Source organism: Protopterus annectens, chromosome 3.part1 (genome assembly GCF_019279795.1).
Source record: "Protopterus annectens isolate FY-2018-M chromosome 3.part1, PAN1.0, whole genome shotgun sequence".
Taxonomy (NCBI): Eukaryota; Metazoa; Chordata; order Ceratodontiformes; family Protopteridae; genus Protopterus; species Protopterus annectens.
Window position 1 is genome coordinate 1823264181 of NC_056732.1, and position 16343 is coordinate 1823280523.

The window sequence follows — 16343 nt, forward strand, 5'->3', positions numbered from 1 at the left end:
TTTTTATTTCAGGTGGGGTGGGATGAGGACCTCCAGCGAGATTAGTTTGTGATCTGATCTCACCAGTGAGGGGTATACTTCCGGTGTTGAACATTGTGCTCCCATGTTCGTGATGATGAGATCAAGTATGTTTTCTCCTCTTGTGGGGATGGTGACTAGTTGTTCCATGGCATTTGAGTTTATGAATTCCAGGAACTTTTGGGCTAGGGTGTTTGGGCTTGAGTAGTGTTCCCAGTCTATATTAGGGTAATTGAAGTCACCTAGTATGATGGTGTTTGGTCATACATTTATCCCTCTAGTGTTTTCAGGAAGGCCATGTGAGGTTCCTGAGTTTGTGAGGGTGGCCTGTAACATGCTACAATTTGTAGAGCAGTCTTGCCTATGGTTAATTGCACCTGGATGGTCTCCGATGCATCGTGCGTTGCCACCAGTCTTGAGGTGTGGGTGTCTTTGATGAATATGGATACCCCACCTCCTTTCTTGGTATTGTCCGGATTTTGGGGCGGAACGCATGATAAGAGGTAAAACCTGATAGTGCTGGGGTGCTCTCAGGAGCCTTGAACCAGGTTTCTGTCACTGCACAGACATCGATGTTCTCCATACTGAGAAGGGCCTCGAGTGCGTGCATTTTGAGATTTAGACTTCTGGCATTGAGCAGCATTACCCTTAGTTTTTTCCTTTTTGTGTTCTAGGGTGGTAGGTTTAGAATTTGAGCCTTGCCTAAAAAGGCACTATGGGGGTGGCAAGAGCCTTTGCCAATATCCGAATCCCAGGGCTGACAGGTGCAAGCCGTCCCTTGCGAAGCAGCGTGGCTTGTCCAGCATGTCATCCCAGGCAGACAGACATTGGATCCCCTTTGAATGACACCAGAGTTTAAGCCAATTGTTAAAGCTGATCATCTTATGTCTGTATTGTGGCATCATTCTTGGTGAAGGTAGGATACTGCTCAAGGTCAGGGTCATACCTGCCTGGGCTACATAATCAGAGAGCTCCTCAATGTCTCTTTTCATGTAGTCCAAGGAGGTGCGCCTCAGGTCGTTTACACCAGCGTGGACAATGACCGAGTCGTATTTGTACCTGCTGTTGAGAGACCTGAGTGCTTGCGTTATGTGGCGGATTCTAGCGCCCGACAGGCAGCTTACTGTGACCTTCTCCTTACTCAGTCTGGTGAGCGGGACGTCAGTGTGTCTGACTATGGAGTCACCAATGACTAGTGTGTCTGGCATTGTGTTTGGCCTTAAGGGCTGTGACTGTTTGACACTCTGACTATGAGGTCTATGTGTTGCAGGTGTTGTGTTCTGAGGTGGTGGTTGTTTGGGTGTCTGCTTTGGTGGCCTCTGCTGTTTTGGTAGATTTTGATCAGAGCCGCCAGTATGTCTTTGTGTGTTTATGTGTATGATTTGAGGTTGTGATGGTACTATGTGAGACTGGGTCTATAGTGTGTGTGGTAACCTTCTCCTCCTGACTGGTCTTGCCAGTCCTATGTTGAGAGAGCTCAGCCTCCAGTTTGGCCGTATAGTTGCATCTCGCATGTATTTGTGTTTTGTGGGAGGAGGAGAGGGTTGTCTGTGTACATGAGGCAATTGTAACATTGCCTCAATATTCCCAGGTTCACCAGCTGAGCAGGAGAGGACACTAGCAACTGATCCTCGACATGCTAGAAGGACTAGACAAAAAAACTTTAAAAGAGATTCCGGGGACGTGGGTGACCGAGAAATGGGGGTTTGCCTTTTTGGGGTGCTATCTATAAGAGTGCCGTATCAAGGTAATAAGTACTGTAGGAGCAAGTGCTAGGTTTAACAGAGAAAAGTCTACTTGGAGTCAAGTAGAGATGATCTTTTTAGGTATTAGAGAAAGTGCTAGTAACAGGGATGCTTAAAGGTAAGATTGAAAAGAATGCACTCTGCAGTGTGCACTAAAGAAGTTAGATATGAAAGTAGGTAACTTGAGTTTTACCTGTTTAAAAAGTTAAGGTTTAGTGGAGAGTTACTATTTTTAAAACAGTAAGATGGACTGAAAGGGGTGGTTACTTTTGTATTTTGGTGCTATGAAATACTGTAGGATGGCCAATAAATTTAAATAATTGAAGGGGTGGGATTTCAAAAGTGATGGTTTTGTGATTACTCACATAAGCCAGTGAAAGACCAGTGAGGGGCCTTAGAATGAGAATATGGTGTTTAATTTGAGAGATAGAGCAGTTCTAAGGGGAAAAGTGAAGAGAAGACTTTGTGGAGCCAGGAATAGTTTAAACCCAATTAGGCGGCGCTGCCCGATGTTTGCTACGTGCAAAACTGCAAAAAAGAGGGTTTTAAGAGAGGGAGATCAAGGAGTTAGGAATTGACCCAAAACGGCCAATAAAACTACAGTTTCAAGGCAGTAACCACTCCCACAGGGGCAGGCAGGCTGCTCAATGTTTATCACTGCCACTGATGAACACAGAGACTTCCCTTTAGCCCAAGCAAACAATGGCCTCCAAGAAACTTACAAACAGTTCAGAACAGCAAATCTGTAACTGAACTTTTTTAAATCTCAGAAAAGTGGGAAAAAAGCAAAATTCTTTTGTTTTTTTTAAGGAAAGCAGAGATTCACAAGTATCAACAAGTTAGAACAGTGCAGTAAATGACCCCACACCCCTAATTGCTAGGCCAGAGACAGATAAAATGCAAGTTTTAAGAAAAAAAAAAGATTTTAAAAATAAGTGCAGACAGGAAATTCAGTAATCAGCTCTAGGTTGTGTTCTAAATACAGTTACCAACACAGAAATCAAATTTAACAAGCCAGAAAATGCTCAAAAGTAGGCGGCAATGCAGAAAAACTTAACAAATAATCTGAAGCAAAATACTTAAAATCTCAAAAGTGGCTCCTTTCTTCTCTCAGCGTTTTCTCCTCTTGGTGGGTGCTTCACCATCAGCCAACAAGTCCAAAAAGACGCCAAAACCACGAGGCAATCGGGTTTTAAGAGAAGAAGATCAAGGAGTTAGGAATTGACCCAAAATGGCCAGTAAAACTACAGTTTCAAGGCAGTAACCACTCCCACAGGGGCAGGCAGGCTGCTCAATGTTTATCACTGCCACTGATGAACACAGAGACTTCCCTTTAGCCCAAGCAAACAATGGCCTCCAAGAAACTTACAAACAGTTCAGAACAGCAAATCTGTAACTGAACTTTTTTAAATCTCAGAAAAGTGGGGAAAAAGATTTTTTTTTTTTTTTTTTTTAAGGAAAGCAGTGGTTCACAAGTATCAACAAGTTAGAACAGTGCAGTAAATGACCCCACACGAGTGCTAGGCCAGAGACAGATAAAATGCAAGTTTTAAGAAAAAAAGATTTTAAAAATAAGTGCAGGCAGGAAATTCAGTAATCAGCTCTAGGTTGTGTTCTAAATACAGTTACCAACACAGAAATCAAATTTAACGAGCCAGAAAATGCTCAAAAGTAGGCGGCAATGCAGAAAAACAACAAATAATCTGAAGCAAAATACTTAAAATCTCAAAAGTGGCTCCTTTCTTCTCTCAGCGTTTTCTCCTCTTGGTGGGTGCTTCACCAACAGCCAACAAGTCCAAAATCTAATCCAGAATCTACTACTCAGGAAGACCGGCTAGAAATGGTGTGTGAATTGTGGTGAGAGAGAGGCTTCAGAAGGCAGTGAGGGATATCATCAGAATTTGTGACAGACTCATGGTAATCAGACTCCAGTGTAATGATAGGGCAGTTTTCATAGTCTCAGTCTGTGCCCCACAACAGGGTTGTGACAGTGAGGAAAAGAGTGCATTCGGAAAATAGATGCAGGACCAACTAGATAAAGCAGGACAACATGAATTGGTTTTGATAATGGGGGACTTAAGTGCACATAGGACAGACAGAATAGGATATGAGGGCTGCCTGGTTTGACATAGGCGGGGCAATCACAATAAAGATGGGAGAGGCCATTACAGACTTCTGTCTGGCAAATGGATGATAGTAGTCAACACATAGTCTCAGAAAGACAAACAGTCACACGATTGCATACAAGATTGGCCAGCATGCAACTCAGGTCACTTCCTCCAAATAAGGTAAGGGCACTGGCGTAGAATCAATGATTGCAGAGTCATCCCCAGTGAAACACTTGACACGTAGCATAAACCACTGGTTGTTACAGTCAGCTGCAAGCAATGATAGAGAGGGCTCTAAGGTCAACAGAGATCAGGCTGAGGACTTGGAAGTTGACTGGAGAGAAAGTTCAACAGTTCAAGGAATTATACAGGGCTCTAGCATCCCAGGAATGCAGGAAAAAGTTAGAGAAAAGACCAATCAGGCTAGAAAGGAATACAGGTTGGCTGGAAAAGACCAACCAGGCTAGGAAGGAAGGGTCTATTGTTATTCATAAAATATGCTGTTCAATGCTTTATTTTTCTATTGAACATGCCATTCATCGAGCCATTCTGAATAAGATCGCATTACGGTATTGATAAGGAAATTTGCCCTTTCCCCACTGAAGTGTGATCTCGGACTTGGTGTATTTAATTAGTGGGGGGTGGGGGTGGTACAGCCTTCATATAAGGAGGTTTTGCTGAACAGCATTTATGATGCAATGCCGTTCAGTCCTTTTACCATTCAGTGAATAACCATAGATCCAGGAAGGAATACTGATTGGCTAGCAAAGAAGCGAAGAAAGGAGTTTCAGTAGGAAAGAACAGAGCATCAGAGACACTCTACCAACTTCTGGAAAACGACCAAGTAGGTAGCGCAAAGAAACTATATCAGGTTGCAAGGCAAAGACAGAAAAATAAAGAAGATAATTGGACACCCTTCATAAAGGATACAAGCAACAACCTGCTCACCAGTCCACAGGACATCAAAGACAGATGGAAGGAGTCTTTCCAGCAGCTTCTGAATGAAGAAAACCCCACAGAAGCTGTACTGCTCCAGAAACAGCCTACAATGAGAGAAGAAGAGGAGCCCACCCTAGAATAAGTAAGAACAGCACTAAGGAAAATGAAGTCAGGGAAAGCAGTAGGCTCAGATGAGTTTACAGCAGATATGATAAAGAGGTTGGGTGAAATAGGGTAAAATAGCTCCTTAGCAGTGTGGAGAGAGAGGCACATCTCAGATGACTGGAGAATAAGCATACTGGTGCCAGTGTACAAGAACAAAGAGGATGTCCACAACTCTGGGCGGTGCAGAGACCTCAAACTCCTGTTACATTGCATGAAAGTTCTGGAGAGGGTGAATGATAAATTGGTATGCATAGTAGAATGTAAGATGGAAGATGAGTAGTTCAGATTCAGATTAGGATGGAGCTCAACTGACTCGATGTTTGCAGTGAGACAGATAGTTGAAAAGAAGCTCAAGAGTCCGACTGGGCATTCCTACACTTGGAGAAAGCATATGACAAGGTCCCAAAAAAGCTGATTTGGGCAGTACTGTGGTGGTTCGAAGTCACAAAATCATTGGTAGAATTAGTGTGGGCCATGTACAACGATCCAATGACTCCAGTACAAACAGTGTTCAGCCTCAAAGAGGGGTTCTCAGTGGGAGTGGGTGTGCATCAGGGTTCAGCTCTCGACTCCTGTTCATAATGGTGATGGACTACATTAGCAAACAGGTCAGAGGAGACAGATCAACAAAGCTGCTGTATGCAGAGGATGTGGCATTACAGGCACACTCTGAGCAAAAACTTTAGCAAAGGATAGGAGAATGGAATGTAAATCTGAAGGCACATGGGATGAAACTAAGCATGGATAAAATGGTGGTAATGGGAGCAAATTGGGAAATACAAGAAGCTGAGACTAGAGATAGAAGAGAAGCTAATGGAAAAGGTAAATAGCTTCAAGTATCTAGGAGGGTGGTTGAGAAGGGAAGTCTGAATGAAGAGGTCAGAACTAGAATCATAGGGCCTGCAGCTAACTGGCATAGAATGTCAGGAGTAGTGTATGACAGAAGAATGCCAAAGAAGCTGAAAAGTAAGGAGTACAAGGCAGTGGTGCGACCAGTACTACTGTATGGTACACAAACCTGGGCAGTAAAGGCAGATCAGATGAGGAAGCGAGAGGTGATGGAAATGAAGAGCCCGAGAAGGGTATTAGGATGCACATTGTGGGACAGAGAAAGAAAGAAAAAGGGTGGGAGGGTGGCCTAATGGTTAAGGTGTTTGCCTTACAAACACAAGGTGCAGGGTTTGAGTCACACAAGCGATAATTGGCTAGGCTTAAAATGGTTCACAAGGGCAGTTAGCTTAGTACCAATGTATGAACCTATGAAATGAGGACATAAAAGCAGTAGCCAAAGTAGCCCCAATTGTAGAAAAGGTCAAAGAGAACAGATTATGCTGGTTTGGACACATGTAGTAAAGCAGAAGACAATTTGGTGAAGATTTGGGATAGAGAGGAAGAAGGTAAGAGGAAATGAGGACGTCCAGCAAAGAGATGTCTGGATTGTGTGAAAGAAGACCTGCAACAGTCAGGCATGAGTGTAGAAGAAGGCAGGAGTGTGGCACTGAATCGAGAAAGATGGCAACAGTTAACACTAAACCATGACACCATGTAGAAAATGGGAAAGGGGGGGGGCTGATGATGATGAATACAGTTGTTATGATGGGGCTACTTGGCTTACCACCTTAAACAACACATCCTCAGAAGGAAACAAACTGTACTATTTTGTTAACACCCTTACAAATTAAGGGCATTAATTTATCTTATCTAAGAGTCACTACTCTTGATACATAGCTTCCCACCTGTAGTAATGCTGAAATCCTGACAGCAAAGCTTCAAATCAATACCTCTAAATCCATTTACTTAATATGCTCCTAACTTCCCCCTGGAAATAACATCAATACTCTTGAAAATATCCTTAGCTGGCTCTCCACTTACCTACCCCAAGAAACTATAGAAACTCTGTCTTTCTAAAACTAGCAGCAGACAGCATTGCCGTTCCCATTAGTATACTTATCAACAGATCCATACAGGAATCATACATCCCTAAACTATGGCGTACTGCCTTTATCCTACCTCTCCACAAAGGAAGCACAAATAATAACTTCTCCAACTTCCGACCCATAGCAATACTACCTCCTATTTCAAAACTTCTTGAGAAATGTACCCACCTCCAGCTAATGTCATTCCTTACAAGTAACCAACTCCTCACCCCAACTCAACATGGGTTCCGTCCTGGCCATAGCACTATGACAGCTCTTCTTTCATTCCTAGACATAGTAAACCACGCCTGTGAGTCCAGAAATCTAGTATCCACAGTCCTCCTCGACCTCTCCCATTCCCACCTCCTTACCCACCTTTCTAAACTTAACCTCTCACAAAACACCATTAACTGGTTTAGCAGCTACCTCTCTGATAGATCCCAGGCTGTGAAATGGAAAACTGGTACCTCTGCCTTCCTTCCAGCCCCAACTGGGGTACCCCAGGGATCCATACTCGGCCCTATACTCTTTAATATTTTCATTAATGATTTCCGCACATCAATTCCCAGTATCAGAATAGTACAATACGCAGACGACTCCACACTAGTTTGCTCTGCCTCCAACATCCTTGAGCTCCAAACTATAACTCAAACTGCTTTCTCAACTACTGAGAACTGGATGCTTCAAAACCATCTCTCCCTAAATGCCAATAAATCTAAAATCCTACTATTCACCCCTTCAGAATTTATCCATCTTGACAAAACCTCATCAAAACAAAATCAACTTCACCCCCTAAATGGCCCATCTCAGTACCGGAAGATTGCCAAATTCCGGTAATAACTGTCATACAGGTAAAAAACACACTTTCCAAAGCTAAGAATACAGCATCCATGGGACCAGATGACATTCCGGGCTGTGTACTACATGAACTACAGAATGAACTGGCACCTCACCTGAGTGTCATGTTTAATCATACCCTCACCTCAGGCTTCATGCCCACTGAGTGGCACACAGCTACAATTATCCCACTCCACAAGGGGGGATCCACCTTGGATCCTGGGAACTACTGCCCCATCAGTCTGACGAGCTGCAAGGACATGGAACGTATTATTATGGAACTTAAAAACAAAGACATTGGCAACCTTAAAACACTGGACCCCACCCAGTTTGGGTTCGTGACGGGCCGATCTTGTCTCCTGAACCTGATTGACTTCTTTGACTCAGTCTCCAGAGCCGTGGACGAGGGTAAGGCAGTCCACACAGCCTATCTGGACCTCACCAAGGCCTTTGACACCATCCCACACTCTGGAATCATAGCTAAACTTACTAAGCTGGGCATTAATCCCTACATCACTTGATGGGTTGCCAACTGGCTTACTGACAGAACCCACACTGTAAAAGTAGCTGACTCCAAATCCAGCTCCAGACAAGTGACAAGTGGAGTACCTCAGGGTTCAGTCCTGGGACCTCTCTTGTTTGGCAACTACTTCTCTGAAGTACAGGCCAGCACTAAGGGACTCTGGCTAACAAAGTTCACAGATGGCTGCAAACTGGGAGCCATTATTGAATCCCCAAATGATGTTGATACTCTACAAAAGGGCCTTACAGAAACAGATGCTTGGTGCCAGAGCCATGGGCTCAAGCTCAATGCCAAGAAATGTGTAGTTATTCCCTTTGGGGAAAAAACATGTACCCATGAATTACCACATAGGTGGCAGTACACTAAACACCGAAAGTGTGATAAGAGACTTAGGGACACAGGTGGACAGTGGTCTCACCTTCAATAGCCACATTGCCACAACAGTCAGGAAATTCTTCTATGTGGCACACCTCATCACTAAGGGCTTTTCATCCAGAAAAAAGTAGGTCATTGTCTAACTGTACTCATCCCTCATTAGACCCATTATAGAATACAACGCCCCATTTGGTATGTACCTCACAAGACATCTGCAACAACTGGAAAGGCCGCAGAAATACCTCACTAAAAGTATCACAGGCCTAAAGCAGATGCCCTGTGCTGACCGCCTTAAAAAACTCCAGCTATACTCTCTCGCATATCATCTACTCCGAGGGAATCTCTGCTTAACATACAAGGTCATGTCACACCCAGAGCTGTTGACAAGCCTTATACTTCTCAATTTCTGTGGGATCAGAGGCATGATCATGACAGTTTGATTTTAACAGGATTTCCTCTACTACCCCTGTTGCTGTAGTTATTGCCCTACCCTTAAATCTCTGACTATTTTTTTAGTCGACAGCACCAGTATTTCCTTGTCTTTAGCTGTTTTTCCAAGCTGTACAGGTAACCGTCTATCACTAGCATATCTTTTCCTTTTTGTGACTTTACAGTACAATAGCTTTTACCTATCACACCAGGTCCAGTCGGCGCAGCGGAAGCCATAGTTGTATACACAACATGCCATACCAAATAACGAAAACGTGGTGAAGAAACAAGGCAGTAGCATAAATTTTATATTTCTGCCTTGTTTCTTCACCACATTTTCGTTATTTGGACTGCTATATTTTATTGTGTAGGTGAAGTTAATCCGCAGTGGCACCTGTTGTATTTCTTTGGGTTTTACAACATGCCATACGCACAACTAACTCCTCTGATTACTTAAGTACTCCCTGCAGTATCAGAATAGTACAGGTTTATTGAAATGTTTTTTATAGGTGTGTAAGTGTACTATTTATTTCAGCAAATTTGTGAATTATTTCCTATTTTACTTTTTACAGTAAAATAATTCCAGTTTTGTGTAAAACTATTGCTCTTTGATGCACTTACGTCACAGACGGCATTTGGCCAACTATGACAATTCAGTTTTCTTTTTTATGCTCTTTTAGCAGTTCGTCTTTCAGGTACTTCGGTATTTATGTGTCGCTCAAGACGCATTCGCTTAAATCATCTTTCGTTGTAATAATATAGACCTGAGAAATCAACAAACCTTTGGTAAAACTGAGAGTTGGTATCATAGGGGTTGGAGGGTGGCCTAATGGTTAAGGTGCTTGCATTATAAACACAAAGTGCAGGGTTTGAGTCTCACAAGGGATAATTGGCTAGGCTTAAAAATAGCTCACAAGGGCAGTTAGCTTAGTACTAATCTATGAACCTATAATGCTCCAACGGTCCTATATAGAGGAAGAGAGCAGCACAGAGAAGTACCAAGTCATAAGACAGATGGAGCACCACACACCCAGTTACACCTGAAGGAAACGCTGTAAGATTTACTTATTTATTTTCAACAGTTTCTTCAGAGGAATTCTGATTGGTGTAGCCTGTTTTCAGTGGAGACCTAAACTGAATAATGTCTAAGTAGCATTTAGATAGCCATAGTACACAATGCTTAACGGTGTGAATGTGGAAATAACAGACTATAGTTATTAAGGAACTAAATAATCAACTTAGCAAAGGTAGTTACATAATATTTTAAGATCGTTGTCCTATAGTAAAAATATCGAAGTTATGCAAACATTTTATGGCAGTGCATTTGACACAAGTTGGTATTAAGCACAGGAGTTCAGTGTCATTTTCAAATGGTGAACAAGGACAATCTGCAGATCAGTTTATGAATCTGAAGTAATTTGAAAAGTGAAACTAAGAAAATATTGGATGTAAGCAAGCCATGGGATGGGGTATACAAAATGGACATGTCCTTATTTTCTGAAGATGTGCAGATGAAACACTTGCCAAATTTTAATGTATTGATGAATGACAGGGTTACAGTTTTCTAACTCGGGATACTATATTACTGCTTAAAATGTGGTACACTGGACCACGTTAGTGCAACATGTGTATCAGACAAATGTGGTCTTTCTAAAATACCTAAACAAAGTTGTGACCTCACCTTAGGAGGACAAACTACATCCTAACCCTCTACTACCACCACCACCACCAATGTACATTGCAGTCACAGCACTGGAATATGGGTAAATCCAAGTTTCATTTGTATGAGTAGAACTCACAACCATCTCCAGAGTCACTGACATTGATATTTAGGTAATGACAGAGGATGTAGTTAGTGAATACACAACAAGGTTGAATTGTTACAGTTGTAATGACAGATAAGATGATGTAACAGTATTATTATACACACGTGCTTTGTAACATGCAGACTATATTTTCAGTTGTTTGAAAACTAGGTAACCCTGCTAGAGGCAAATACCCCTTTTCAGTAATACACTGCTTTTGTGACTTTGTTAGTCATATAAATGCAGGTGCAGGATAAGGGAATCAAGCCCTGTGCTACAGGTCAAAGCTTTTTCATTAACTGATAGTCTGACTGCATACCTTGGAGGTCTAAGGCTAACAGAATGTATGAAAATCAACACGTACTTATTTCTCGTTTTATTTTATTGCTTATACAGGATACACTATCCCACTGGATCACCTCCACATATTGATTATCAGAGATGATGAGATGTCTGCTAATATGGAAGGATGGGGAGGAAGCACTAAAGTAAAGCGGACTAATGCTGATGGCCCCTTCACCAGTAAGTAGTTGATCGGATAATTTATGTATTTATTTGTTTGTTTATTTTAAAGGAAATTGAGTTTGGTCCAAAGACCACTTTCAGCCTCAAGGCAGAGACATTACAGTTTGTTACGTAAATAGTGGACAGGATAGTTGACGACCTAGAGGATTATGATCTGGTTGATGAATTTTTTGAAATCATAAACTGACTATAATCATCTAGAAAGCAAAGTTCAAAAAGTGAATTTCGTGTAATCCATTTTGTGAACGTATAAAGTGTAGCTATGGTTGGCAACCTTATCACTTTTTGGGGTACACTGTTTGCTGTACACAGTTTCCTAGCAACAAACAGCAGGAGATCAGGCTCAGCATTGTGACATCAGCAGTGAGATTAGTAGGCATGAGACATAAGGTACTTTGTGCCACCTACCATGATCACAACTCGTATAACAAAAAGCTCCACCTGCTGCCCTGTCAGCAGTGATGTGACAAAGACACTGGGCTGTGGACACTTACTGTTTCGTATTTTTCACTTTCTGAGGCAGCTTCGTTCCCATTTCGTTTACTTCGCATTGGTTGGTATGCTGTCACTGAAATTGTCTGATTCTGCTAGGCATGGGAGACCTACTGTTAGGCAAACGGTAACTGTAGTAGTGTAAGCTGCTGCGGTTAAAATAATCAGATCTACGGTTCCTGGTATGACTTTTACATTTGTCAGCTGCAATGAAAAATCACAGTTCTGTTATATATGTTACCTCTTTTTATGGGGATTTTCTCAGTCCTCCACGTTTGTGCAACCATTGAGTTACTGCCAGACATGGTGTGGTACTGAGGGCAAGGATTGAGCAGTACCACAGAACATGGTGTGGTACTGAGGCTGGGGGTGAGCAGTACTACAGAACATGATGTGGTACTGATGGCTGGGGGTGAGCAGTACTACAGAACCTGGTGTAATACTGAGGATGGGGTGAAAAGTATTACAGAACATGGTGTGGTACTGAAGGCTGAGCATGAGCAGTACTGCAGAACATGTGGTACTGAAGGCTGGGTGTAAGCAGTGCTACAGAACATGGTGTGGTACTGAAACCTGGGGGTGAACAGTACTACAGAATATGGTGTGGTACTGAAGGCTGGGCGTGAGCAGTACTACAGAACATGGTGTGGTACTGAAGGCTGAGCATGAGCAGTACTGCAGAACATGTGGTACTGAAGGCTGGGTGTAAACAGTGCTACAGAACATGGTGTGGTACTGAAACCTGGGGGTGAACAGTACTACAGAATATGGTGTGGTACTGAAGGCTGGGCGTGAGCAGTACTACAGAACATGGTGTGGTACTGAAGGCTGGGCATGAGCAGTACTACAGAACATGGTATGGTACTGAAGGCTGGGTGTGAGCAGTACTACAAAACATGCTGTGGTACTGAAGGCTGGGCATGAGCAGTACTACAGAACATGGTGTGGTACTGAAGGCTGGGCGTGAGCAGTACTACAGAACATGGTGTGGTACTGAAGGCTGGATGTGAGCAGTACTACAGAACATGGTGTGGTACTGAAGGCTGGGCATGAGCAGTACTACAGAACATGGTGTGGTACTGAAGGCTGGGGGTGAGCAGTACTACAGAACATGGTGTGATACTGAAGGCTAGATGTGAGCAATACTGCAGAACATTGTGTGGTACTGAAGGTTGGGGGTGAAAAGTACTACAGAACATGATGTGGTACTGATGGCTGGGGGTGACCATTACTGCAGAACATGGTGTAATACTGAGGATGGGGTGAAAAGTATTACAGAACATGGTGTGGTACTGAAGGCTGAGCATAAGCAGTACTGCAGAACATGTGGTACTGAAGGCTGGGTGTGAGCAGTGCTACAGAATATGGTGTGGTACTGAAGGCTGGGCGTGAGCAGTACTACAGGACATGGTGTGGCACTGAAACCTGGGGGTGAACAGTACTGCAGAACATGGTGTGGTACTGAAGGCTGGGCGTGAGCAGTACTACAGAACATGGTGTGGTACTGAATGCTGGGTGTGAGCAGTACTACAGAACATGGTGTGGTACTGAAGGCTGGGTGTGAGCAGTACTACAGAACATGGTGTGATACTGAAGGCTAGATGTGAGCAGTACTGCAGAACATGGTGTGGTACTGAAGGCTGGGGGTGAGCGGTACTATAGAACATGGTGTGGTACTGAAGGCTGGGGTAGGCAGTACTACAGAACATGGTGTGGTACTGAAGGCTGGGTGTGAGCATTGCTACAGAACATGGTGTGGTACTGAAGGCTGGGCGTGAGCAGTACTACAGAACATGGTGTGGTATTGAAAGCTGGGTGTGAGCAGTACTACAGAACATGGTGTGGTACTGAAACCTGGGGATGAACAGTACTGCAGAACATGGTGTGGTACTGAAGGCTGGGTGTGAGCAGTACTACAGAACATGGTGTGGTACTGAAGGCTGGGTGTGAGCAGTACTACAGAACATGGTGTGGTACTGAAGGCTGGGTGTGAGCAGTACTACAGAACATGGTGTGGTACTGAAGGCTGGGCATGAGCAGTACTACAGAACATGGTGTGGTACTGAAGGCTGGGTGTGAGCAGTACTACAGAACATGGTGTGGTACTGAAGGCTGGGCATGAGCAGTACTACAGAACATGGTGTGGTACTAAAGGCTGGGGGTGAGCAGTACTACAGAACATAGTGTGTTACTGGAGGCTGGAGATGAGCAGTACTACAGAACATGGTGTGATACTGAAGGCTAGATGTGAGCAATACTGCAGGACATGGTGTGGTACTGAAGGCTGGGGGTGAGCGGTACTACAGAACATGGTGTGGTACTGAAGGCTGGGGTAGGCAGTACTACAAAACATGATGTGGTACTGAAGGCTGGGGGTGAGCAGTACTACAAAACATGGTGTGGTACTTTCATTTTTAAGTCTGTTTATGGACAAGTTCAGGCCATTAAAGGGGCTTTAGAGGGGTTTGGCTTTAATGGCCTGAACTTGTCCATAAATAGACTTAAAAATGAAAGAAAAAGTCATGGATATTCAGCCATTTAGCTGAAACAACTGATATCCTTAAAGGGTGATTTGCATATATCCCATGAGGCCTCTGATGCAAGAGGTTTAAGGTATCACACAGTTAGAAGTCTAGCACTGTTCTTACTCTGCACATGCTATATACTTACCCACTTTCGCTGTTACTCTACACGTACTGTATACATAACTAGTTTCACTGTTTTTACTCTGCACGTGCGGTATACCTACACAGTTTCAATCTTCTTACTCTCCACACATGCAAAATTTTCTTAGGTTTACGAGCTGTTACTAGGCCTACAGCATAGATAACCATTTAGAAACATAGCCAAGTAACCCAATCAGATGTATTGTGTTGTATTATCCAGTTCAGTCAAGGAAAAGCTATACCACACACCCCTGGGGGGAATTTGTGATTTCCCATCCGCTCACTGAGCATGACTTTAAATGTAGTTAGGGTGTTATTTTATTTGATGTGCAGAGGGAGTGTGTTCTAAAGACTCTTCAGAGTACTTCAGGTTATATGTGGGGATTTCCAGCATTACATGCAAATAGTATAGAGTAGGAATAACACCTTATGATATTCATCTTCAGTATGGTTCCACATGCAGCAGCCATGTCTGCCTCCATTCACACACTAGTGAGGACCTGCCATAGTCTTATGGGAGTCAGTGGTGGATGATTATCAGGACAAAGTAGTGTATAGACATGTTGGGGCATTGCACATCATATACCATGTGCTTCTCAGGAAAATACTAGAAATACTATGGAGGAACAAACACAGAATAGTTCATGCAGGCCAAGTCAGTGGTCATCTGCACTTAGCAGTACCTCTTATTCAAGGTCTCAGTCACTCAGCACTGTGAGGTCAATGTCTGTAGAATCACCTGCATCCAGTAAGTCACGTCATCACTGCGTCACTGTCCAGCTGACATGACCGTCCCATATCAGGTGCACCACCATCCAGTCTATCTTTAGGGGGACAATTATGTAGAACATATTTCTCCTTGACCCACCGGAACTCAAGAGTTGACATCTCAGGTAATTAAAATATGAACTGATTCAGTAGCATGCCTTTATGTACACTACTGTTCCTGTTTAAAGGTCAAAGTCAGTGTTTAAGCAATAAATATGTGTACGTAAATACAGAATATGGGAAATAAATATGTCTGTGTGCATTGTAACATAGTGTTAAGAGGATTTTTGTAAGTCTGTATTTCATTTGAGTAAGGGTAATGCTTACACTAAAATAAAAAAAAAATCAAATCTGAAAGAAAGGTAGAGGGCATATATTGCAAAGTGCAATGTGTAACACCATTAAAGGCCCATTCATTATCAAGAGTGTCAGCTGAGGAATGCTAATGCTTTCAGTTGCACAGAAGATAACAATAAATCCATGAAAAGTGGTTGGGTGGCAGAATAAAGTAATAAATACTACTAACAGGCTGAGACACACTTGGAAAAAAAAAGAAATATTACATGACTATCCTACTATTAACACTAGCACAGTTTGCATTTCACTCACAGCACTGCACAAATGATTGCTATTCTAATGACACAGCAGTTGGTGTTTCACAGAATGAATTAATCAGATGTGTAGTACTTCAGCAGAGAACAGGAAATTATTTTTATTTTATCATACATAAAGCTGGATAAGAATTTTATTTATTTCCCAAGGTAGAGCAGTGATCTTCACAGACCTTTTTCACTCTCATCCCAAAAGCGCTGTTTAAATAATTTGCTCCGACTCACACACTTTGAAAATGGAGGTTGGGGGAATCCAACCTTGCATCACTGAACTACAGGAAATGCCTTACTAACAGGTCCTTAATCCTCTAAGCCAACTGCCAGACATTACATGAAAAAAAAAAAATCGGAAATTTGATATGTGAAAGATTTTACTTTCCTGCACAAAGTATAAACTCATGGGAAATGCAACTCTGAATTC

General features: G+C 42.8%; 1 protein-coding gene across 1 annotated transcript in view; it reads left to right on the forward strand.

The window, feature by feature from the left end:
- LOC122798705 (zinc finger protein 260-like) overlaps nt 1–16343 on the forward strand; it is a 184733-nt gene that overhangs the window by 101469 nt on the left and 66921 nt on the right. The window contains exon 3 of the mRNA XM_044067801.1: nt 11257–11382. Within this exon, the coding sequence (XP_043923736.1) occupies nt 11257–11382 (126 nt within the window). The remainder of the gene's footprint in view (nt 1–11256; nt 11383–16343) is intronic.